The sequence below is a fragment of the Mercenaria mercenaria genome, chromosome 3 (genome assembly GCF_021730395.1).
Source record: "Mercenaria mercenaria strain notata chromosome 3, MADL_Memer_1, whole genome shotgun sequence".
Classification (NCBI taxonomy): domain Eukaryota; kingdom Metazoa; phylum Mollusca; class Bivalvia; order Venerida; family Veneridae; genus Mercenaria; species Mercenaria mercenaria.
In genome coordinates this window covers 67366084-67387420 of record NC_069363.1, presented here as the reverse complement: position 1 = coordinate 67387420, position 21337 = coordinate 67366084, and the positions used below count along the sequence as shown (strand labels likewise).

At 36.4% G+C, this 21337-nt stretch overlaps 1 protein-coding gene across 1 annotated transcript in view; it reads right to left on the bottom strand.

The window, feature by feature from the left end:
* LOC123525709 (centromere-associated protein E-like) overlaps positions 1 to 21337 on the bottom strand; it is a 95968-nt gene that overhangs the window by 51282 nt on the left and 23349 nt on the right. Inside the window, exons 6-15 of the mRNA XM_053538835.1 lie at positions 18197 to 18281; positions 14919 to 14986; positions 10918 to 10974; positions 10505 to 10635; positions 10154 to 10286; positions 8898 to 9017; positions 6668 to 6814; positions 3581 to 3641; positions 1112 to 1334; positions 465 to 588 (exon numbers count right to left, since the gene is read on the bottom strand). Of these exons, the coding sequence (XP_053394810.1) occupies positions 465 to 588; positions 1112 to 1334; positions 3581 to 3641; positions 6668 to 6814; positions 8898 to 9017; positions 10154 to 10286; positions 10505 to 10635; positions 10918 to 10974; positions 14919 to 14986; positions 18197 to 18281 (1149 nt within the window). The remainder of the gene's footprint in view (positions 1 to 464; positions 589 to 1111; positions 1335 to 3580; positions 3642 to 6667; positions 6815 to 8897; positions 9018 to 10153; positions 10287 to 10504; positions 10636 to 10917; positions 10975 to 14918; positions 14987 to 18196; positions 18282 to 21337) is intronic.

The window sequence follows — 21337 nt, the reverse complement described above, 5'->3', positions numbered from 1 at the left end:
TGACCTAAACATAAAACTTAACCAAGAAAACTGATTTTCTAAGTCCAAAAAGGGCAATAATTCTTGCAAAAAGCAAGATGGAGTTATGTTTCTTGATGTACAGGGTCTGCTTATGATGGTGAACAAGTATTCCAAGTTTCAAAGCAATAGCTTTGATAGTTTAGGAGAAAAGTTGACCTAAACATAAAACTTAACCAAGAAATCTGATATTTTCTAAGTACAAAAGGGGCCATAATCTTGCAAAAAGCAAGACGGAGTTATGTTTCTTGCTATACAGGGTCAGCTTATGATGGTGAACAAGTATTCCAAGTTTCAAAGCAATAGCTTTGATAGTTTAGGAGAAAAGCTGACCTAAACATAAAACTTAACCAGGCAACGCCGACGCAGACGCCGACAACCGCTCAAGTGATGACAATAACTCATCATTTTTTTTCAAAAAATCAGATGAGCTAATAAGACAATACCTCTTTTAATTTTTTGATTTCATCTGCCTCCATTTGTCTTTCTATATTTGTAAATTCCTGCAATTCTTTTAACTCCTCATCCTTTTTCCTTAATTCTTCCAACACCACTTCATGTGCATCTTGTCTTAAAAAATAACATCTTGTTTAATATCATTGTTTTTATAAGAATCATTTAATAAAATGGTTACAAACGAACTCTACATACACTATCTAATACAGAAATTCTTTCTACTTTCACATATCAAAACTTTTCTCAGGGTTACTTTAAGGTATAAGAACACCAAATGATTAATGCATGATACCTAATTTATACCAGTACAACAGCATTTGTCTATTTTGTTGGTTTGTCACATCGAACAGTTATGGTCATTTTTTTTATCTTTTTTTTTGTTGTTGTCTATTTCTTGTATAAGACCCCAGTTTGCTCTTGGGGATTCTTTTAGGCATGGGCAGACATCTAGGTAGAGTCAACAATCTTCTATAAGGCAGAGGGAGGCCCCTAGTAATGACCCTGAAGTCATCAACTGCTAAAACAAATCAGCCACAGAATAATAATAGAAAGAGGTCACTCTGGAAACACAATATTACAGTACTCAAACAATACTTGTGAAACAACTGTTTTCTTATACTGGTTTGTTGGTACTTACAACTGAAACAGTTGCTTCAGAGTTGCGTCTGTTTGTATGGTTTCATTAGGATCTGGTGAGTTTTGCTTGTGACTGTTGCTGCCAGAGTTTATACTTGTTGCATTCTCCAGCAAGTGGAACGAGTCCTCCTCTTCAAACACTGTGTTGTCCTGCACTCTTGCAGTGAATGGAAGTGTTTTGTCCCGTAATTCATACAGTTTTGGGGGTGAAATCTCAGAGATTGCTAAAATATAAAGCAGTCACATAATCACATATGATGCAGCAAACAAACTAGAATATGCTAGCAAAAGTTTCTTACAGAACTCATCATTCTTCCCCAGATCTCAGTTTATCACTACTTTCTACTTTTTGAACTTAAATTATTTAATGCATATATCAGTACTGCCAAGTTATTTCAAACAATGTGGTCCGTCATCATCACTTAAAAAACAACAACAAAAAATCAACAAAATATTGGTAAAATCGATGCTCCCCGAAGTACAATTATTGCATTTTAAAAGCACAAAAGCGGAATATACTTAATCTTAGCAGTGAAGCTTTCCAAGAAGTTTCTTAGAACTCCAGCAAGTAGTTGTTAGCCCTTCAAAGCATTGTTTCAGGTATGCACAATACCTTGGTAGAACCACCAACCTTTAAGCAAGCTTGATGGCTTCCTCTCATGAAAAATTCTCCAACTAAACCAGGAATTCAAAATCACATTGGTCAGAAGCAAGTTATTCAAAAGTCATCAAACTTAACAACTTGGCCACCAGTTGCTAGTCCTTTTTTACTCTATTTTGAGAGTGAAACCAGTGCTAAGGTTGACTAATTTGTTCCTGTAAGAATTTGACCAAACTGGAAAATGTATGTCATGGCTTCAAGTACAAGAACTGTACATTTGTTATTTCTCAGATACAAACTGCAATGTACGAGTTAAGAAATATCTTATGATTACAATATGCCAGTAACCGGAGTGACTTATATACAAACTGTAACGTAAAATAAATGCATGATAATATCCCAGAAACCGAAGTGAGTTATATACAAACTGTAACGTAGAATAAATGCATGACAATATGCCAGTAACCTGAGTGACTTATATACAAACTGTAACGTAGAATAAATGCATGACAATATGCCAGTAACCTGAGTGACTTATATACAAACTGTAACGTAGAATAAATGCATGACAATATGCCAGTAAGCTGAGTGACTTATATACAAACTGTAACGTAGAATAAATGCATGACAATATCCCAGTAACCGGAGTGACTTATTTACAAACTGTAACGTAGAATAAATGCATGACAGTATGCCAGTAACAGAAGTGAGTTATATACAAACTGTAACGTAGAATAAATGCATGACAGTATGCCAGTAACCGAAGTGAGTTATATACAAACTGTAACGTAGAATAAATGCATGACAATATCCCAGTAACCTAGAATAAATGCACGACAATATCCCAGTAACCTAGAATAAATGCATGACAGTATGCCAGTAACCGAAGTGAGTTATATACAAACTGTAACGTAGAATAAATGCATGACAATATGCCAGTAACCTAGAATAAATGCATGACAATATCCCAGTAACTGAAGTGACTTATATACAAACTGTAACGTAGAATAAATGCATGACAATATCCCAGTAACCAGAGTGACTTATATACAAACTGTAACGTAGAATAAATGCATGACAGTATGCCAGTAACCGAAGTGAGTTATATACAAACTGTAACGTAGAATAAATGCATGACAGTATGCCAGTAACCGAAGTGAGTTATATACAAACTGTAACGTAGAATAAATGCATGACAATATCCCAGTAACCTAGAATAAATGCATGACAGTACGCCAGTAACCGAAGTGAGTTATATACAAACTGTAACGTAGAATAAATGCATGACAATATCCCAGTAACCGGAGTGACTTATATACAAACTGTAACGTAGAATAAATGCATGACAATATCCCAGTAACCTAGAATAAATGCATGACAATATCCCAGTAACCTAGAATAAATGCATGACAATATGCCAGTAACCGAAGTGAGTTATATACAAACTGTAACGTAGAATAAATGCATGACAATATCCCAGTAACCTAGAATAAATGCATGACAATATCCCAGTAACCGGAGTGACTTATATACAAACTGTAACGTAGAATAAATGCATGACAATATCCCAGTAACCTAGAATAAATGCATGACAATATGCCAGTCACCGGAGTGACTTATATACAAACTGTAACGTAGAATAAATGCATGACAATATCCCAGTAACCTAGAATAAATGCATGACAATATCCCAGTAAACTGAGTGACTTATATACAAACTGTAACGTAAAATAAATGCATGACAATATCCCACTAACTGGAGTGACTTATATACAAACTGTAACGTAGAATAAATGCATGACAATATCCCAGTAACCTAGAATAAATGCATGACAATATCCCAGTAACTTGAGTGACTTATATACACACCATGTAAACCACGAAACTCTCTTTTAGCTTTTCCTGGACACCATGTTTCTCTTCTACGTTTCTGTAATAAATAAGGATATCAATATTCAAACTTCAATAAATCTATTATAATTGTATATTATCAACTTTTTATTTCTTGTATATTTCATAAAACGATAAAGGAAACAAACATTATGCTGTACAGATATAGCAAGTAGTACTTAATTTGTTGTAAGTGTCAGAATAATTTGTATATTTGATACAATGATAACGTGACACATAAGCACAGACAGTGCTTGACTCCCTTTTTATATAATCATTGCTATTATCATTGTTGAATTGCTGTAAATAATAGAATTAGGGTCATTTGTGGCTTATTTGGGTTCATTATGTGAATAGCTGGATCCCAGCATCACACATTATGTCATATACAAAAGTTAAAGGGAACCAGATATTTGATACAGCAAGTACTCGTTGTAAAACGTTATGTTTAAATTTGGACCAATCAGAAACAAGTTCTAAAAATAGCATGTCTGCTGGGGTATAAATAGGTAGATGGATGACGGAGAAGGCATTCGGTATCCAGCGGTCGAAGAAGACACATCGAGGATTCAACTAGTAATTTATCCCAGTACCTTGATAAGGAGACTATTGCAGTTACCCTGTCAGGGCGGATAAATTATTAAAAAGAAGACTTTCAAAGTTTATAGACTAAAGAAGAGTTGCAGAATTTCAATAAGGTTTCGAGCTATAGGGCCAGCGCATAGGAGTTTTACCTTAAGGGTAGTTGAATGCTATATACGATAGCATATATAGGCTGAGCATCGGGAAGCTGAAACAGAGACCCAGAGTTTGGTCATCTACTGAGATAGTAGGAGAGTTCCAGCTTATAGACGGTTCAGCGTTATTGGCGAAGTACAGCCAAGGCATCGGGGATATACCTATATGGTAGTTGAATGCTACATATGATAGCATATAGGCGCTGAGCATCCAGGAGTCAGGGCATTCATACAGAGCTGAGAGGACAGAGGCCGAGCATCTATGCGATAGGACTCGTATGTTGTTGATTCAATGACACTGTCTGACGAGAACTTCAACAAAAAGACCAGTCAAGTATAGAGTCTCCAGCCTATAGGAGTTTCAGCTAATTAAAAATTGTTAGTTTGAAACATTTAGTGATTTGCCTGATCCCTGAAATTGTCTAGCTCATAATTGAAATCATTTACGAATCATTGGTACACGAATCATTTAGGCAAGGTAGCCAGAGGAAAATTTTATATACGAGATATTTGGTCTCACCAGCTATACGTTTTAACAAAGGACATTCTATTTCGTTTGTCAGCTAGTCTAAGACATAGTCACCTTAGGGATAGGACCCATTTTATTGTTCAAGATACAAAAGGCATAGGCACTTCCCTGGGTCATATAACTTGTATCCTGACAGTAAGGGCCCTTTCTACATCTGTTTGATATTACTTATCATTTACTTTGTTATTTTCACATGCCTTACATCAGACAGCTCTTGACTTCAGTCGAATTCACAGCTTTTTGTTCTGATAAAGGTGTAAAGATTTCACAAATACAATTTAGCTAAAAAATTACAATCACAGACTGCAGATGTGCTAAGGAGATCACTGACTGCAGATGTGCTAAACAGATTCTTATGGTACAATCAAACACTCCAGGTATTTTGGAGGTCAGTGACAGCAGGTGTACTAGGGAGATTCTGATGTTACAATCACAGACTGCAGGTGTGCTAAGGAGATTCTGATGTTACAATCACAGACTGCAGGTGTGCTAAGGAGATTCTGATGTTACAATCACAGACTGCAGGTGTGCTAAGGAGATTCTGATGTTACAATCACAGACTGCAGGTGTGCTAAGGAGATTCTGATGTTACAATCACAGACTGCAGGTGTGCTAAGGAGATTCTGATGTTACAATCACAGACTGCAGGTGTGCTAAGGAGATTCTGATGTTACAATCACAGACTGCAGGTGTGCTAAGGAGATTCTGATGTTACAGACTGCAGGTGTGCTAAGGAGATTCTGATGTTACAATCACAGACTGCAGATGTGCTAAGGAGATTCTGATGTTACAATCACAGACTGCAGGTGTGCTAAGGAGATTCTGATGTAACAATCACAGACTGCAGGTGTGCTAAGGAGATTCTGATGTTACAATGACAGACTGAAGGTATGGTATGGATACCAGTAAGTTGCCCCTGTTTCCTGTTTGTGCCTGTACGGCCAAGTGCTACTGTCACTAGTTTAACCACTGCTGCTTCAAGGAGAATTCTTCAACAACCACTTGGTCTATGAAGTAAGTAGTAAGTAAGTAAGTAACGATTTTATTTCTAGAGGCTACACATTGGGTTCCCCATCTACCATCTGGGCCTCAACATATATGCAGAATATACACATTAAACAAACATAATCAAGCATAGAATATCATTAATACAAAATGAACAATACATTATTTAAACATGCAAGTCAAAAAAAAAGATATAAAGATTCATTGAAATAACATATCTCAGAAACAGCAATGATACAATAAAATGAAGTGCTGTAATAATCCCATACGAACAATAAAAATAAAAATAATGCATACTTATTTGACTTGGAATAACTGTTTGAGACAGTGATGATTCCTTTAACTGTTTAATGAAAAATACCACTTAATGTATGAACTTTGAAATTGTTTTTGCGTTTCTGATTTATGGACTGTAGGTGGTATTTCATTCCATAATTTTGGACCAGAATAGGCAAAAGATTAACGAAAGAATTCTACTTTAGGTTTTGGCACTTTTAGTTCATTATTACTCTCTGAGCATAGGTTGTGATTATGAATCTGATTTTTAAATTTTTCTTTCAAATAGTCAGGAATTGTTTCATCATTTATAGATTTATACATAAATATTGCCTTTTTATATTTAATTCTTCATCAAATTTCATCCAGTTAAGTTCCTTGAATAAAGCTGCAGATGAAGACTTCACAATAGATGTGACTTGATACAAATCTTAAACCCACAACAGGTTATTCACATTCATGTTACAGTGCTAGCTTTGACTTCCTTTACAAATTTCACATTTTCTCTATATACATTACCTTAGGAGGTTCTGGTCCAACATGCCCTGAGCCAGATGTTACAATCATGGCCTGTAGTTTTGCTATCATTTCAGCTTGCTGAAGTTCCTTTGCCTGCAGTTGTTTTTCCCATTCAGCTTTCTCAAGATTTATGTTTGTATCATTTATCTGAAAATAATAAAGCTGTCTCTGTGAAAAACATACCAGTCCTCAACTATATATTGCCTGTGTTACCAGTCCTCAACTATATATTGCCTGTGTTACCAGTCCTCAACTATATATTGCCTGTGTTACCAGTCCTCAACTATATATTGCCTGTGTTACCAGTCCTCAACTATATATTGCCTGTGTTACCAGTCCTCAACTATATATTGCCTGTGTTACCAGTCCTCAACTATATACATACCAGTCCTCAACTATATATTGCCTGTGTTACCAGTCCTCAACTATATACATATCAGTCCTCAACTATATATTGCCTGTGTTACCAGTCCTCAACTATATACATACCAGTCCTCAACTATATATTGCCTGTGTTAGCGCAATTAGTTTGCTAATGTTCCATCATTTCTCCAACTGAATCATGGCTCATCTCAATGTTTACTGAATAGTGTATGTATGAACCTTATTGATTACACATCCAAAACGCTTCTGTAGCTTGTTACACGAGTTGTTTACAGTAGATTTAATCAGCTACAAACTAACAACAATACTACAAGTAATATTCTGGAACAATCTTGAAACAATTTCAGGTGAAGAATATAACAAGATCTGTCTAATGACAGTACTCTACATTACTTGAGACCCTTCCACACAACAATTTTAACAAAATTTTCTCAGTTGGAAAAAGGGCATGATTGTGTAAACTGTAAGTTGGGAATATGGAACTTTGAACCTACTGTTTCATTTATTTTAGCTTTGATAGTTTAGGAGAAAAGCTGACCTAAACATAAAACTTAACCAGGCAATGCCAACGCAAACGCTGATGCCGATCAAGTGATGACAATAACTCATCATTTTTTTCCAAAAAATCAGATGAGCTAATAAAAGGGATCATCTACTGATCACAGGCAATCCTAGGAAATCTGGGTCTATAGAAAAGCGTTCTTCAATTATCGACTGGAAACCAATTTTCAACTGGAGGTCACAATGACCAAACTAACCTATCACAAAATCAACAGGGTTCATCTGTCAGTCACAACCTACCTGACTATCAATTTTGAAGTTCCTGGCCCATAGGGCTGTGGATCGTCAGACAAGTGGCGATTCGATCCGATCTTTGAGTCGGGGCTGACGATTCACAGATCGAACCACGGATAACCAACAACTTATAATGATACAAAAATGCAAGCCTGTTATTTTTGTACTGTTTTCTTTATGGAATCAAAGCTTTGCAGTTCTCATAGTGCTCAGTTAGTTTTGACCTATGTTTAATGTTTTGCTCATTAATTAAAGTCAGGTTTCTCGGGTGGACTTCTGTAATGTTCAGCCATTCTTGCAGATGAACGATATGATGTCGGTCATTAATAATCACAATATTTAGTAACAGTTTTGCATTTTTTGATAAGAAAATTTTATTTGGACAGAAATTTCATATCTAAATTTTTATTGAATTTAATTACTTACATGATAAATGTTCATTCACTGTTTTGACATATTCCATATTAACTTTAGTTCGAAAATAGGACCGATGCTAACTCTACCTAAGACATTTATTTACATCCGGTTTAGAATCTAAAAACTTGTAATCATTTTAGATGTGCAAGAAAATTCATTGAAGACGTTTAATGTGGCTTTAATTATAGTTTTATTGATAGAATTTTACAAATTGCATGTATTAATGAAAAAGATCGCGATCCAACGATCCTGACAATGACGAATATCCGTACTCGAACTTCTGGTCAAAGTCGTGGATATCCGAGTACTCGGATACTCGTTACAGCCCTACTGGCCCAAAGCATTCTTCGGTTATCAAACAGAAATCAAGGGGAGCATGCACAGACTGACAGTCCTATTACTATATGCTAACCCTTTCAAGGCGCATAGAAATGACTGCTTTTTTATATTATTTTTCTTCCTAAAATGGAGTTAAATTACTATATTTAATATCAAGTCTCTCATTCAGGAAGTAGGGAAAACCAGGTGGTTGACTTCCTGAATGAGAAGTTCCCCCTACTAGAGTAAAAATTACCTGACCAAAATCACAAATATCAAATGATTATCCAGTATCAAATAAAATATGCATATTTACCGATTTAATTTGCTTCTCGAGTGCTTTGATCTTCAATCTGTATTGCTTCAGCATGGCTGCTTCACTCATAATCTCATTCACTACAGCCTTATTCTTTATGTTTTTTGCTCTAGATGCAAACTGAAACAACAAAATTAACATACCAATAACTGATTAATGTAAGCCTCACTTTTTTAATTTCTTGCTATAACAACAATAACATGTATATATATACAAAGACACAGAATTTCACAAACCATTTGCACTAAAAACAAGAGCACCATCCATTCATGGGTACCGAGATACCAGCTTACATACAAAACCTAAACCAAAAATTTCTAAGTCGAAAAAGGGGTATAATTTTGTAAAAAAGCAAAACAGAATGGAACCTGTGCAATGTAAGTCAGTTTATCACAGCGAATAAGTGTGTGAAGTTTCAATCCATTCCCACAAGTGGTTACTGAGATACCAGCTTACATACAAAAACTTAACAAAATCGGGACGTGGACGCACGGGCGAGTCCAATAGCTCTACCTATTCTTTGAATAGTCAAGCTAAAAATCACACATCATTTTTTTACCTTGACTTGAGAGACTGGGTCATAAGCGTGGCACACCTCAATATGGTAAACATTTGTGTCAAATTATTTTCAAATCCCTCTATGAAAGTTACAGCCTGGACAAGAATTTACACTGACGCAAGCACACACATACAAACAGATGGACAGTGCAATTTTAATATGCCCACCTTTGGGGCATAAAAATGTTGTTTATTAAGATTTAAAGTTTGAAAATAAAGTCATAAGAAGTTCAAGGTCATTTATATATAGGTCAGTTTGTAGGTCTTGCCACACGGCTTGTTGAGTGTATCAATTAAATCTGGTCATTAATATGGGCTGTAGGCAATCTGGTTCGTATAGACAAATGGAAGACTGATTGTTCAATCGCCTGGGGGCATTAAAACCCTCAGAATTTCAGTTGTAAGATACAAAACAAGAGAATACCACACTAAAGCAGTAATTGATCACAGAACTGAAAGTTTCAGAAGTTAAAGCTTGTTTAATATAGCCAAATGATGACTCCATGCTGGGCAATATGTATGTAATGCTGGCTATTACCTCAACTCAAGGTATGTGCACTATGCACCTACTCTAGTAGTCAGTAAATGCAAATCCAAATAAATTTTCATTTTTCTTTTAAATTACAAGCTCATCATGACAAAGTAAAACTACTGTAAGCGTATAGTTTATCACTCACACTGAAAGAGGAAAAACCTACCTTTAGGGTACCATCAGATTCTTCCACATGTGCTGGAGTGATTGTGCAGATAATTGCTGTCTTTGAGTTGCCACCAAGGGCATTCTGTAGAATACGTGTCAACTTGGAATCTCGGAATGACACATGCTGTTGACTGCAAGAGTATTAGCACTCTGGTACATAAGAAAAGTAACATTTATACAAAAAATAAAACAACTTATTACATGAGTTATTATTGAAATATTTAATATCAGCCTGCATGACGAAGAGTGCAAAAAGATCGAAAGACAGTGCTATAACTTATGTCCTATTTCTGTTAAGTCACAAAAAGTGAGTGAGCCTAACAAACATATAATATGATCAATGTTATACCTAGCATCTCCACTGAGTTTACGTATCACCATGCCCAGTGTAAACAAACTTTTATTGATGGCACAGCCCTCGCGGAATCTGTCTCCAGAGTTATCATTAGCTTTTTCTGAACCAGCAAGGTCCACAAAATACTGAAAATAAAAATTTGGTACGATAATTGAAGTAAAAGGTCAACAAAATATTGTCTATAATTTCAAATGAGATTTCGAAGGTTAAAAGTTCTTTCAAATAGCAACTTAATAATATGGCAAGGATGAAATCAATAATCAGAGTATTGTATAGACACTGGCATCAACACCTTTACATTTTTAAATTAACAAGACAAAAAGTACTAACTTATTACAGTACTGTTTTCTGATTTGCCAAACTAATCAATCAAGCTGCCACTATATCGTTATTGTGAAATAACTTACAAGATTTGACACATTAACTGCATCATCTTCATGTCCAATCTCTCTACTCTCTATCACCTAAAAAACAATTTTAGGAAGTAATATACATTCCTACATTTCAAAAGTGATAAAACTAGATGTGTCCCAAAGTTCTGCCGAGGCTGCGTTTTTGCGCAATTGACGCAAAAAATATGAATGGCACAAAAAAATAGCTTTGGTGGGCCTTTGACGCACCAGAAATGCTAACAAGAGTGGCAGACTGTGACAAAATACGCCCTTCATCGAACTTGGCCTAATTCAAGGGCCACTATCCAAGAGTGCCTGGGGCGATTTGGCTGGTTATCGAACTTGGCCGAGATATTATGCCCACAAACATTGTCAGCAAGTCTGGTGAAGATCAGATGAAAACTGTTCTACTAAGACAGCTGACAAGGCTAAATTTGCAGATTTCAAGTAATTCAAGGGCCATAATCTAAAAGTGCCTGAGGCAATTTTGCTGGTTATCGAACTTGGCTGAAATATTATGCCCACAAACATTATCTGCAAGTTTGTGGAAGATCAGATGAAAACTGTTTGACGTAGAGAGTGGACAAGGCTAAATTCACAGTTTTTAGAGTAATTCAAGGGCCATAATCCATGAGTGCCTGGGTGAATTGGGCTGGTTATTAAACTTGGCCAAGATATTATGCCAACAAACATTGTCACCAAGTTTGGTGAAGATCGGATGAAAACTGTTCAACTTAGAGAGCGGACATGCTTTTGAACGCCGACCGCCCGCCACGGGTGTTCACATAATACGCCCTGCTCTTTCAGAGATGGGCGTATAAAAATCAAACCCGGTAACGATTGCTAGTGTGCCGGTCTTGGACAGTAAACAGAGATACCTCCAGGGGAGATCAATGCAAAAAATAACGTGTCGTGATAATCTCACCATCATTGTGTCAAAATGGCGACCGGACTGAAACGAAAAGAGACTTTGTACCCATGGTTCATACAGAACTTTCAAAACAAAATTCAAGTACTTTTCAAGATTTTTTTCCCCATTTTCAAGGACTACAAAATCGCATTTGTTGCATTTATTTCTTTTAATAACCTGAAAATGACCTTCAATTCAGCACCAATAAAATTTCACGTTGTGATAATTGCGTTTAGAGTAATAAAACCCGTACCGTACTATCATTTACACGTCCGTAAGCCCTGTCGAAGATAGGTCTGTCATTTGTTCGTCTTTTATTTCAATATTTTGGTCTGATCTCTTATTTTTTCTGATTTTCTATTCGCAGAACATCAGTTCAGGGACAATTTATCATAATTTACTTGTTTTTCTTTAAAAATCAAGTACTTTTCAAGAGTTTTTGGCAGTTCCAAATTCAAGTACTTTTCATGTACAAGGCATCAAATTCAAGTACTTTTCAAGACCTGTGCGAACCATGGTACCACTTTTCGAGTCCCCCTGCCACTAAGAAAATGAACCAGACTAAAGTTACGCCGGGGAAAGATACAAATAACAATGATAAATTGAACAAAAGCTAAGATTCAACTATAGATAGCGCTGAATATTAAACAATGACCTCAGAATCAGAGTGATCCGACCCACTACCAGTCCAGTAATTTGAGTAAATAGAGTTCCGAGCCCGAAAACAATGGTAAAAAGTCGAGTAAAACGTCTGACAAACGGAGCTTTCATAAGAACTGGTTGGTTGAGTATACGTGGCTCAGTTATAAGGAAAAAGAGAACGTTATGACATGTACTTTGTGTGTAAAGCATAAGAAAAGTAAACTTTTTTAAACCTCTGGCAGCCCCAATGTGAAACCAAGCCGAATGGTTTTAACAAATTCAGAAGAAGACCACCCAAGGAACATCCAAGCCAAGTTTCATCAACATTCACCACATGGTTTCAGAGGAGATGTTGTTTGAAGAAAAGTGTGGACGGACAGATAAGACGGCCAAACGCTGGGTAATCACAATAGCTTACGCGAGCACTTTGTGCTCCAGGTGAGCTAACAAAATCCCAGGTGCACAACTTCACATGCCGAATATCATTCCTATAATGTTTAACGATCCTTGGTCAAACACTTTCAGTTATGTGCAACACAACCTTAAGGCCCTTCTATGCATACCAGCCATCATACAATATTCAGGTAACAAAGTTTAGTTAATTAATGCAAACTCTAGTTTTCCTAAAGGCTTCTCAAACATATTTGAAATTAATTTTACTAATTCAATTCTAAGAACTTCAGAACTTAGCCATTGATGTTTTTTACCAGTATGATGTTTAATTGTTCTTTATCTACTTTTGAGCAAACTCGGGCAATCTTCAAAGCTTATCACTAAACAAGAGCTGTCCGTAAGACAGCGCGCTCGACTTTTCTCAGTGCTTGACTCTGAATTAGAGCTTTGCAAGTTAAAAAGAGACATAACTCTGTCAAAATTGAAATCAGAGTTATGGGAATTGTGTCTCCTGGTGTAGACTTTGATATAGTAAATAACTATTTTGAGTTTCAAGTCAAAACCTTTAAATAGTAACAGAGATATAATTAGGGTTGGATATCGTTAAGGACGAAGCGGTCCGATACCGATACCAACGAAACGATACGGTATTTTTAACGATACCGATACCATGCTTTGTAGTACATTACATAAGCAATGATTTGTTTAGTATTACATACACCTATGTAAGTACATATACATGAAAATTTGCAGTGATAAATAAACATTTTAAGTCTGTTAATGGAATGTTGTATGTATTAGATTATGAAAGAGTAAAAAATAAAACTATCTTACAGACTAATTTTCCAAAATAAAAATCTAGAGCAGATACCTCGCTCACTATGCAATTTAAATCTATGAATACACTCACTGTAGTAATGCTTTTAAAGCTCAGTACTGTCTAGAACTGTTAACTAAACACTTATTAGCTTTCAAATTACTCCTCTAACAAGTCAGACTAATTCTCACTCATGATAATCTTCGACTAGGTTGACTAGTAATGTTTTTAAAGTGAAACACTTTGCAACACATTTTTAATTGAACAATAACCTTCAAAACACTTGAAAGAACCAACATTCCAACAATATCATTATTTCTAATGGTTCGCGAAAACCGATTATTTGTTTACGTAGGTTACAGCTTAGTCTCGTAATTTTTTATTTACATCATTTTTTTTCATTGGTTTTAAAAGAAAACTACAAAGAAAAATGGTGTCGTATATTTTGAAATTATGTATTGGTTTGCGTTGTTTAAAACGACAGGGAAAGAAGTATTTCAGGTAATATTTAGCATACGAAACTATTCGCACGGTTAGCTCTCCATGTCAAGGGAGGTTACTCTGAGTGAGCAGTATCACAGTAAACAATGTCGATCGCGTTATTACGCTATTTGCTTAAATTTCTGCTTTATTTTGCCGCAGATTTTGTAAGAATTTTGTTTTTACTTTTATAGAAATACTGAAATCGGAACCGGTTCTTTTACGAAACGGTATATACCGGTACTTTTCGAAGTGATTATTTGGTATTGTACCGATACCGGGAACCGGTATCCAACCCTAGAGATATATGACTTTATCAAAAATTTAAACAAAAAATTCTAAGTTAAAAAGGGGCATAATTCTGTCAAAATTCAAATCAGAGTTATGGGGATTGTTTCTCCTGGTGTAGACTTTGATGGTAAACAAGTATTTTAAGTTTCAAGTCAACAGCTTTGATAGTAACAGAGATATTTGACTTTATCAAAAACTTTAACCAACAATTCTAAGTTAAAAGGGGCATAATTCTGTCAAAATTCAAATCAGAGTTATGGGAATTGTGTCTCCTGGTGTAGACTTTGATAGTAAATAACTGTTTTAAGTTTCAAGTCAATAGCTTTGATAGTAACAGAGATATTTGACTTTATCAAAAACTTTAACCAACGGCGACGCCGAAACCGGGGCGAGTACAATAGCTCTACTTTTTCTTCGAAAAGTTGAGCTAAAAACCAATACATCTGTAAGTTCAAATTTCTAAAATCTATTTGCAACACTCACAAATCTGAGTATACAGTGAGATCTGGAGCTCCTATCATTTTGTTTTGTCTCTGCTGTGTGACGTTTTGCTGAAAGAATAAACGAAAAATAAAATAAACAGCATTGTAACAAACCTATGTCTCAAGTTAACAAAATGAGACCTCATTGCTTTATATAGGTTGCTTTAAATATATCTGTGATTTCACTGTTACGGTGTTACCACTTAGCAACCCACATAAAGAAAGAACAAGAGCTGTCCGCAAGACAGCACCCTCCACTATTCAGCGATTGAACTTATGTCTCAATAAGAGACCTCTACTTTAAAAGGAAGATACACCAAGATATAAAAAGACCCTACTACTCAGAGGGGTTAAAGGTCAAGTATGGAAGGGGTACTGATGATGATGGTAGATATATTTTGAGTTTCAAGTCAAAGTTATGTCCAGAAAACAAAGTTTGTCAAAAATACAATTAGAGTTAACCTTAAAAATAATCTTTAAGTATAACACCTTGGTGACCTTGACCTTGGGTATAATGGGCCCAGCCCCTGCACATACTTTCTTTGTATGCTGGACAATGTTTATGTGAAGTTACAGTAAGATATAAGCAATAGTAACAAAGAAGAAGAAAGGTTGCCGAAAAACTTTAACCAAGAAAGCTCACACCAACACAAGTAGAATAGGTCCCCTATTCTCCGAATAATGGAGCTAAAAAAAACCCTCCCTTTCTATCCTCTGACACAACTACTGTTTATGAACAAAAGTAAAATCATTTTAATTCTGAAGACAGCAGTGCTTGCTGTCAGTGGCCTCAGTAACCTTCAAGTCTAGTGTAATTCTATTTCTTTACTCCAAAACTGAAAAAAAAATATGTAACAACTAGAATGTGTCTGTAGGACACAGGGTGTGCCCCCCACTGGAACAATTGATACAAATAAGGGGCAATGATTTAAATGTTTGCAGTCTTAATGGTGTATAGCCTCAACAAACATTTTATGAAAAGGATTCATTATTCTAGGCCCTATACTTTTTGAGCTATGAGCATCACAAACAAAAAATTCACTATTTTGGCTATTTCAAGGGCCATAACTCTGTAATAAGAGTTAAGATTCTCAAGAAGAATGCCAAGTGTGCAAGGTCACATCACGATAAAGACTCCAGCAAGGTTTCCTGAATTTACATCTTATACTTTTTGAACTAGGCATATAATTAGGTGAAAAAGTACATTTTTTTTACTATTTCAGGGGCCATAACTTTAAAAATAGGGGGTGGAGCCAGCCAAAAAATTAGAAGTGTGCAAGTTTATATCATGATAAAGACTTATGCAAGTTTATATTAAATACTTTTTGAGCTAGGTGCATCACAAGGTGAAAATGTACATTTTTGACTATTTCAGGGGCCATCACTCTAAAAAAAGGGGGGCAGACCTAAACTAGAACTGTCACAGGAGTGACTCATACCCCCACCATACGGTCTTGTCACAGAAGAATGGCAACCATAAGGAATCTTAAAAATACTTTGGAGTACTTCATCCTGGGCTTCCACATGTAAGTAATACTAGTATAATACTAGTATAGTAATACTAGTAAATATATTAAATCTCTAATATTAGAGATACACTAAAAGTGAATACAAAAAAGTGTCTTACCGACCCATGTTACCACAGAAAAAATGTTTTTATTTTTTACATAGGACTTATAATAAAAAAGTTAGAAAAATACCTAAAATATTGAAAATCTAAAAATAGGATTTCTAAAAATAGACTAATTCCTGGAATTTAAGGGGAAGAAACTCAGTACAAAGGTTAAAAAAAGGTTACTTCCCTTTGGCTCTAAGCCAATCAGAATGAGATATAGTGAAAATACATCAAAATTAACCTTAAATTCTAGGTAAAAGGGGACACAATTCAAGAAAAATAGTGTCAGAGTTATGCACCTTGTGTCACATGATGTGGGTGATGAGGTGGAACATCTATTTTAAGTCTGAATCAAATCCATTCAGTAGTAATTGAGATATAGAAAAAATACATCAAAATTAACCTTAAATTCTAAGTAAAAAGGGGCATAATTCATGAAAAATTGGTGTCAGAGTTATGCACCTTGTGTCACATGATGTGGGTGATGAGGTGGAACATCTATTTTAAGTTTGAATCAAATCCATTTTGTAATAATTGAGATATAGTGAAAATACATCAAAATCAACCTTAAATTTCAAGTAAAAGGGGACATAATTCATAAAAAAATTAACGTCAGAGTTAAGCACCTTATGTCACATCATCTGGGTGATGAGGTGGAACAACTATTTTAAGTTTGAATCAAATCCATTTTGTAATAACTGAGATATAGTGAAAATACAACAAAATTAACCTTAAATTCTAAGTAAAAGGGGACATAATTCATGAAAACTTGGTGTCAGAGTTATGCACCTTGTGTCACATGATGTGGGCACATGATGTGGGTGATGAGGTGGAACATCTATTTTAAGTTTGAATCAAATCCATTCAGTAGTAACTGAGATAAAGTGAAAATACATCAAAATCAACCTTAAATTCTAAGTAAAAAGGGGCATAATTCATAAAAAAATGGTGTCAGAGTTATGCACCTTATGTCACATGATGTGGGGGATGAGGTGGAACATCTATTTTAAGTTTAAATCAAATCCATTTAGTAATAACTGAGATATAGTGAAAATACAACAAAATTAACCTTAAATTCTAAGTAAAAGGGGACAAAATTCATGAAAACTTGGTGTCAAGAGTTATGCACCTTGTGTCACATGATGTGGGTGATAAGGTTTAACATGTATTTTAAGTTTGAATCAAATCCATTTGGTAATAACTGAGATAATAGATTTCGGGACGCGACGGGACGGGACGCGACAAAACTGACTCCTATATACCCCCCTCAAACATGTTTGGTGGGGGTATAATGAAAAATAGGAGGTGTGCAAGTTTATAGGTTTCATGAATCTATATCAAATACTTTTTGAGCAAGGCGTGTCACAAGGTAAAAATGTGCATTTTTGACTATTTCAGGGAAATAGGGGGCGGAGCCAGACAAAAAATAGGAGGTGCGCAAGTTCATATCATAATAAAGACTCATGCAAGGTTTCATCAATTTATATCAAATATTTTTCGAGCTAGGCGCGTCACGAACTTCGGACGGACGGGACGCACGCACGGACAAGACCAAATCTATATGCCCCACCACTCATGGGGGGGGGGGGGGGGGGGGGGCACAAAAACTCTTTAAATAAAATAATGTAACATATTTGTACTTCATTTATCATAAAGCTACTTACTATCTCCCTTTTTGAGAACTTTGTAAACATCCGAACTATCTTTAACCACTTCTTCAGTGAGTCCTGCCACCTGTATGTTGTGAGCCTGAAGTTTACAAACAAAGCGGTACTTGCAAAGTTATAAAATGTGTAAGGACTACAATCACTGGTTAAATATAAACTTAGATTTGAAATAAGAACAAGAGCTGTCACTATTAGTGACAAAATACCCCTGAAGCGTGCCCAATAATACTACAGTTGTCTGCGCAAAATATGCCAGAATATTTTAGGTATGATTATTTTGTGACCTTGACCTGAGAGACCTGGGTCATAAGTGTGACACACCGTCTCAATATGGTTAATATTTTTGTCAAACTAGAAAATGCTTTTGTAAACTAGAGCTATCACTAAAGGTGATGAATGTACCCCCCGCATGCACTGACACAGTACATTGCAATTTGACACACACACAAGACTGCATAATTATGTGGACTGTATGTATATAAACTGTATGTATACAGTATAGTAACAAAAAACTATGCAGAATATTTATCTAAAAGAATGTAACATGCCCCATGCACAACTAGGGTTGGTACTGATCACTTGTGTGAAGTTTCATTAAATTGTGTGCAAGGGTTTGGTAGATTAGGCATGCACAAGATTGCATATGCAGACTGTATGTACATAGTATGTTAACCAGAAATCAAGTCCCATAACTCTGCAATTTTTGTCGCTGAAAGAACCTAACATGCCCAATGCACAACTACTGTTGTTACTGATCAGTTGTGTGAAGTTTCATTAAATTGTGTCAAGGGGATGAGGAGAGATGGTGCCAACAAGATTGTGTCTATGTCTATAGTATAGTAACAAAAAAACAAAGTCCCATAACTCTGGAAAAAAATTTTCTGAAAGAACCTAACATGCCCCATGCACAACTACTGTTGTTACTGATCACTTGTGTGAAGTTTCATTAAATTGTGTCAAGGGGATGAGGAGAGATGCTGCGCACAAGACTGTGTCTATGTATATAGTATAGTAACAAAAAACAAAGTCCCATAACTCTGCAAAATGTTTTTCTAAAAGAACCTAACATGCCCCATGCACAACTACTGTTGGTACTGATCACTTGTGTGAAGTTTCATTAAATTGTGTCCAGGGAATGAGGAGAGATGGTGCACACAAGATTGTGTCTATGTATATAGTATAGTAACAAAAAAACAAAGTCCCATAACTCTGCAAATTTTTTTTCTAAAAGAACCTTACATGCCCCATGCACAACTACTGTTGGTACTGATCACTTGTGTGAAGTTTCATTAAATTCTGTCAAGGGGATAAGGAGAGATAGTGCGCACAAGATTGCGTCTACGGACAGACGACCAGACGGACAGACAGACAACCAGACAGACAACCTGAAACCAGTATACCCCCCCTTACAACTTTGTTGTCGGGGGGTACAAAAAGCGCATGTCTCCCCCAATGCAAAGTCCTATAGGCAAGAAGTCAATAGGGGTCAGGAGCGAAAGTCAAAGAGACACTGATGGTTGGCTGCAATAGGGATCATCTACTTGGCATGTCCAGTCTTCCCGCTAAATTTCAACACTCGTGGCCTAGTGGTTCTCAAGTCACTGTTCAGGCTCCTGTGACCTTGACCTTTGATGAAGTGACCTCAAAATAAATAGGGGTCATCTACTCTGCATGTCCAAACATCCTATTAAGTTTCAACATTGTAGGTCAAGTGGTTCTCAAGTTATTTCCAAAAAATGATTTTACATGAACAGGCCACTGTGACCTTGAACTTTAATAGACTGACCCCAAAATCAATAGGGGTCATCTACTCTGCATGTTCAATCATCCTATGAAGTTTCAACATTCTGGGTCAAGTGGTTCTCAAGTTATTGATCGGAACTGGTTATCAATGTTCAGGCCCCTGTGACCTTGACCTTTAATGGAGTGACCCCAAAAACAATAAGGGTCATTTACTCTGCATGAACAATCATCCTATGAAGTTTCAACATTCTGGGTCGAGAGGTTCTCAAGTTATTGATTGGAAATGGTTTTCCATGTTCAGGCCCCCGTGGCCTTGACCTTTAACAGAGTGACCCTAAAATCGTTAGGGTTCATCTACTCTGCATGACCAATCATCCTACGAAGTTTCATCATTCTGGGTCAAGTGGTTCTCAAGTTACTGACCGGAAATTGTTTTCAATGTTCGGGCCCCTGTGACCTTGACCTTTCACAGAGTGACCCCAAAATCGTTAGGGGTCATCTACTCTTTATGACCAATCATCCTATTAAGTTTCAACATTCTGGGTCAAGTGGTTCTCAAGTTACTGACCGGAAAATGGTTTTCAATGTTCAGGCCTCTGTGACCTTGACCTTTAATGGAGTGACCCCAAAATCGATAGGGGTCATCTACTTTGCATGTACAATCATCCTATGAAGTTTCAACACTCTGGGTCAAGTGGTTCTCTAGTTATTGATCAGAAATGGTTTTCAATGTTCAGGTCCCTGTGACCTTGACCTTTGACGGAGTGACCCCAAAATCATTAGGGGTCATCTACTCTTCATGACCAATCATCCTATGAAGTTTCAACATTCTGGGTCAAGTGGTTCTCTAGTTATTGATCGGAAATGGTTTTCAATGTTCAGGCCCCTGTGACCTTGACCTTTGACAGAGTGACCCCAAAATCAATAGGGGTCATCTACTCTTCATGACCAATCATCCTTTGAAGTTTCAACATTCTGGGTCAAGCGGTTCTCTAGTTATTGATCGGAAATGGTTTTCAATGTTCAGGCCCCTGTGACCTTGACCTTTGACGGAGTGACCCCAAAATCAATAGGGGTCATCTACTCTTCATGACCAATCATCCTATGAAGTTTCAACATTCTGGGTCAAGTGGTTCTCTAGTTATTGATCGGAAATGGTTTACAATGTTCAGGCCCCTGTGACCTTGACCTTTGATGGAGCGACCCAAAAAACAATAGGGGTCGTCTACTCCAGCAGCCCTACAACCTTATGAAGTTTGAAGGTTCTAGGTCAAATGGTTCTCCAGTTATTGCTCGGAAATGAAGTGTGACGGACGGACGGACGGACGGACGGACGGACGGAGACGGACAGGGCAAAAACAATATGTCTCCTGGGGGAGACATAATTATTTTCAA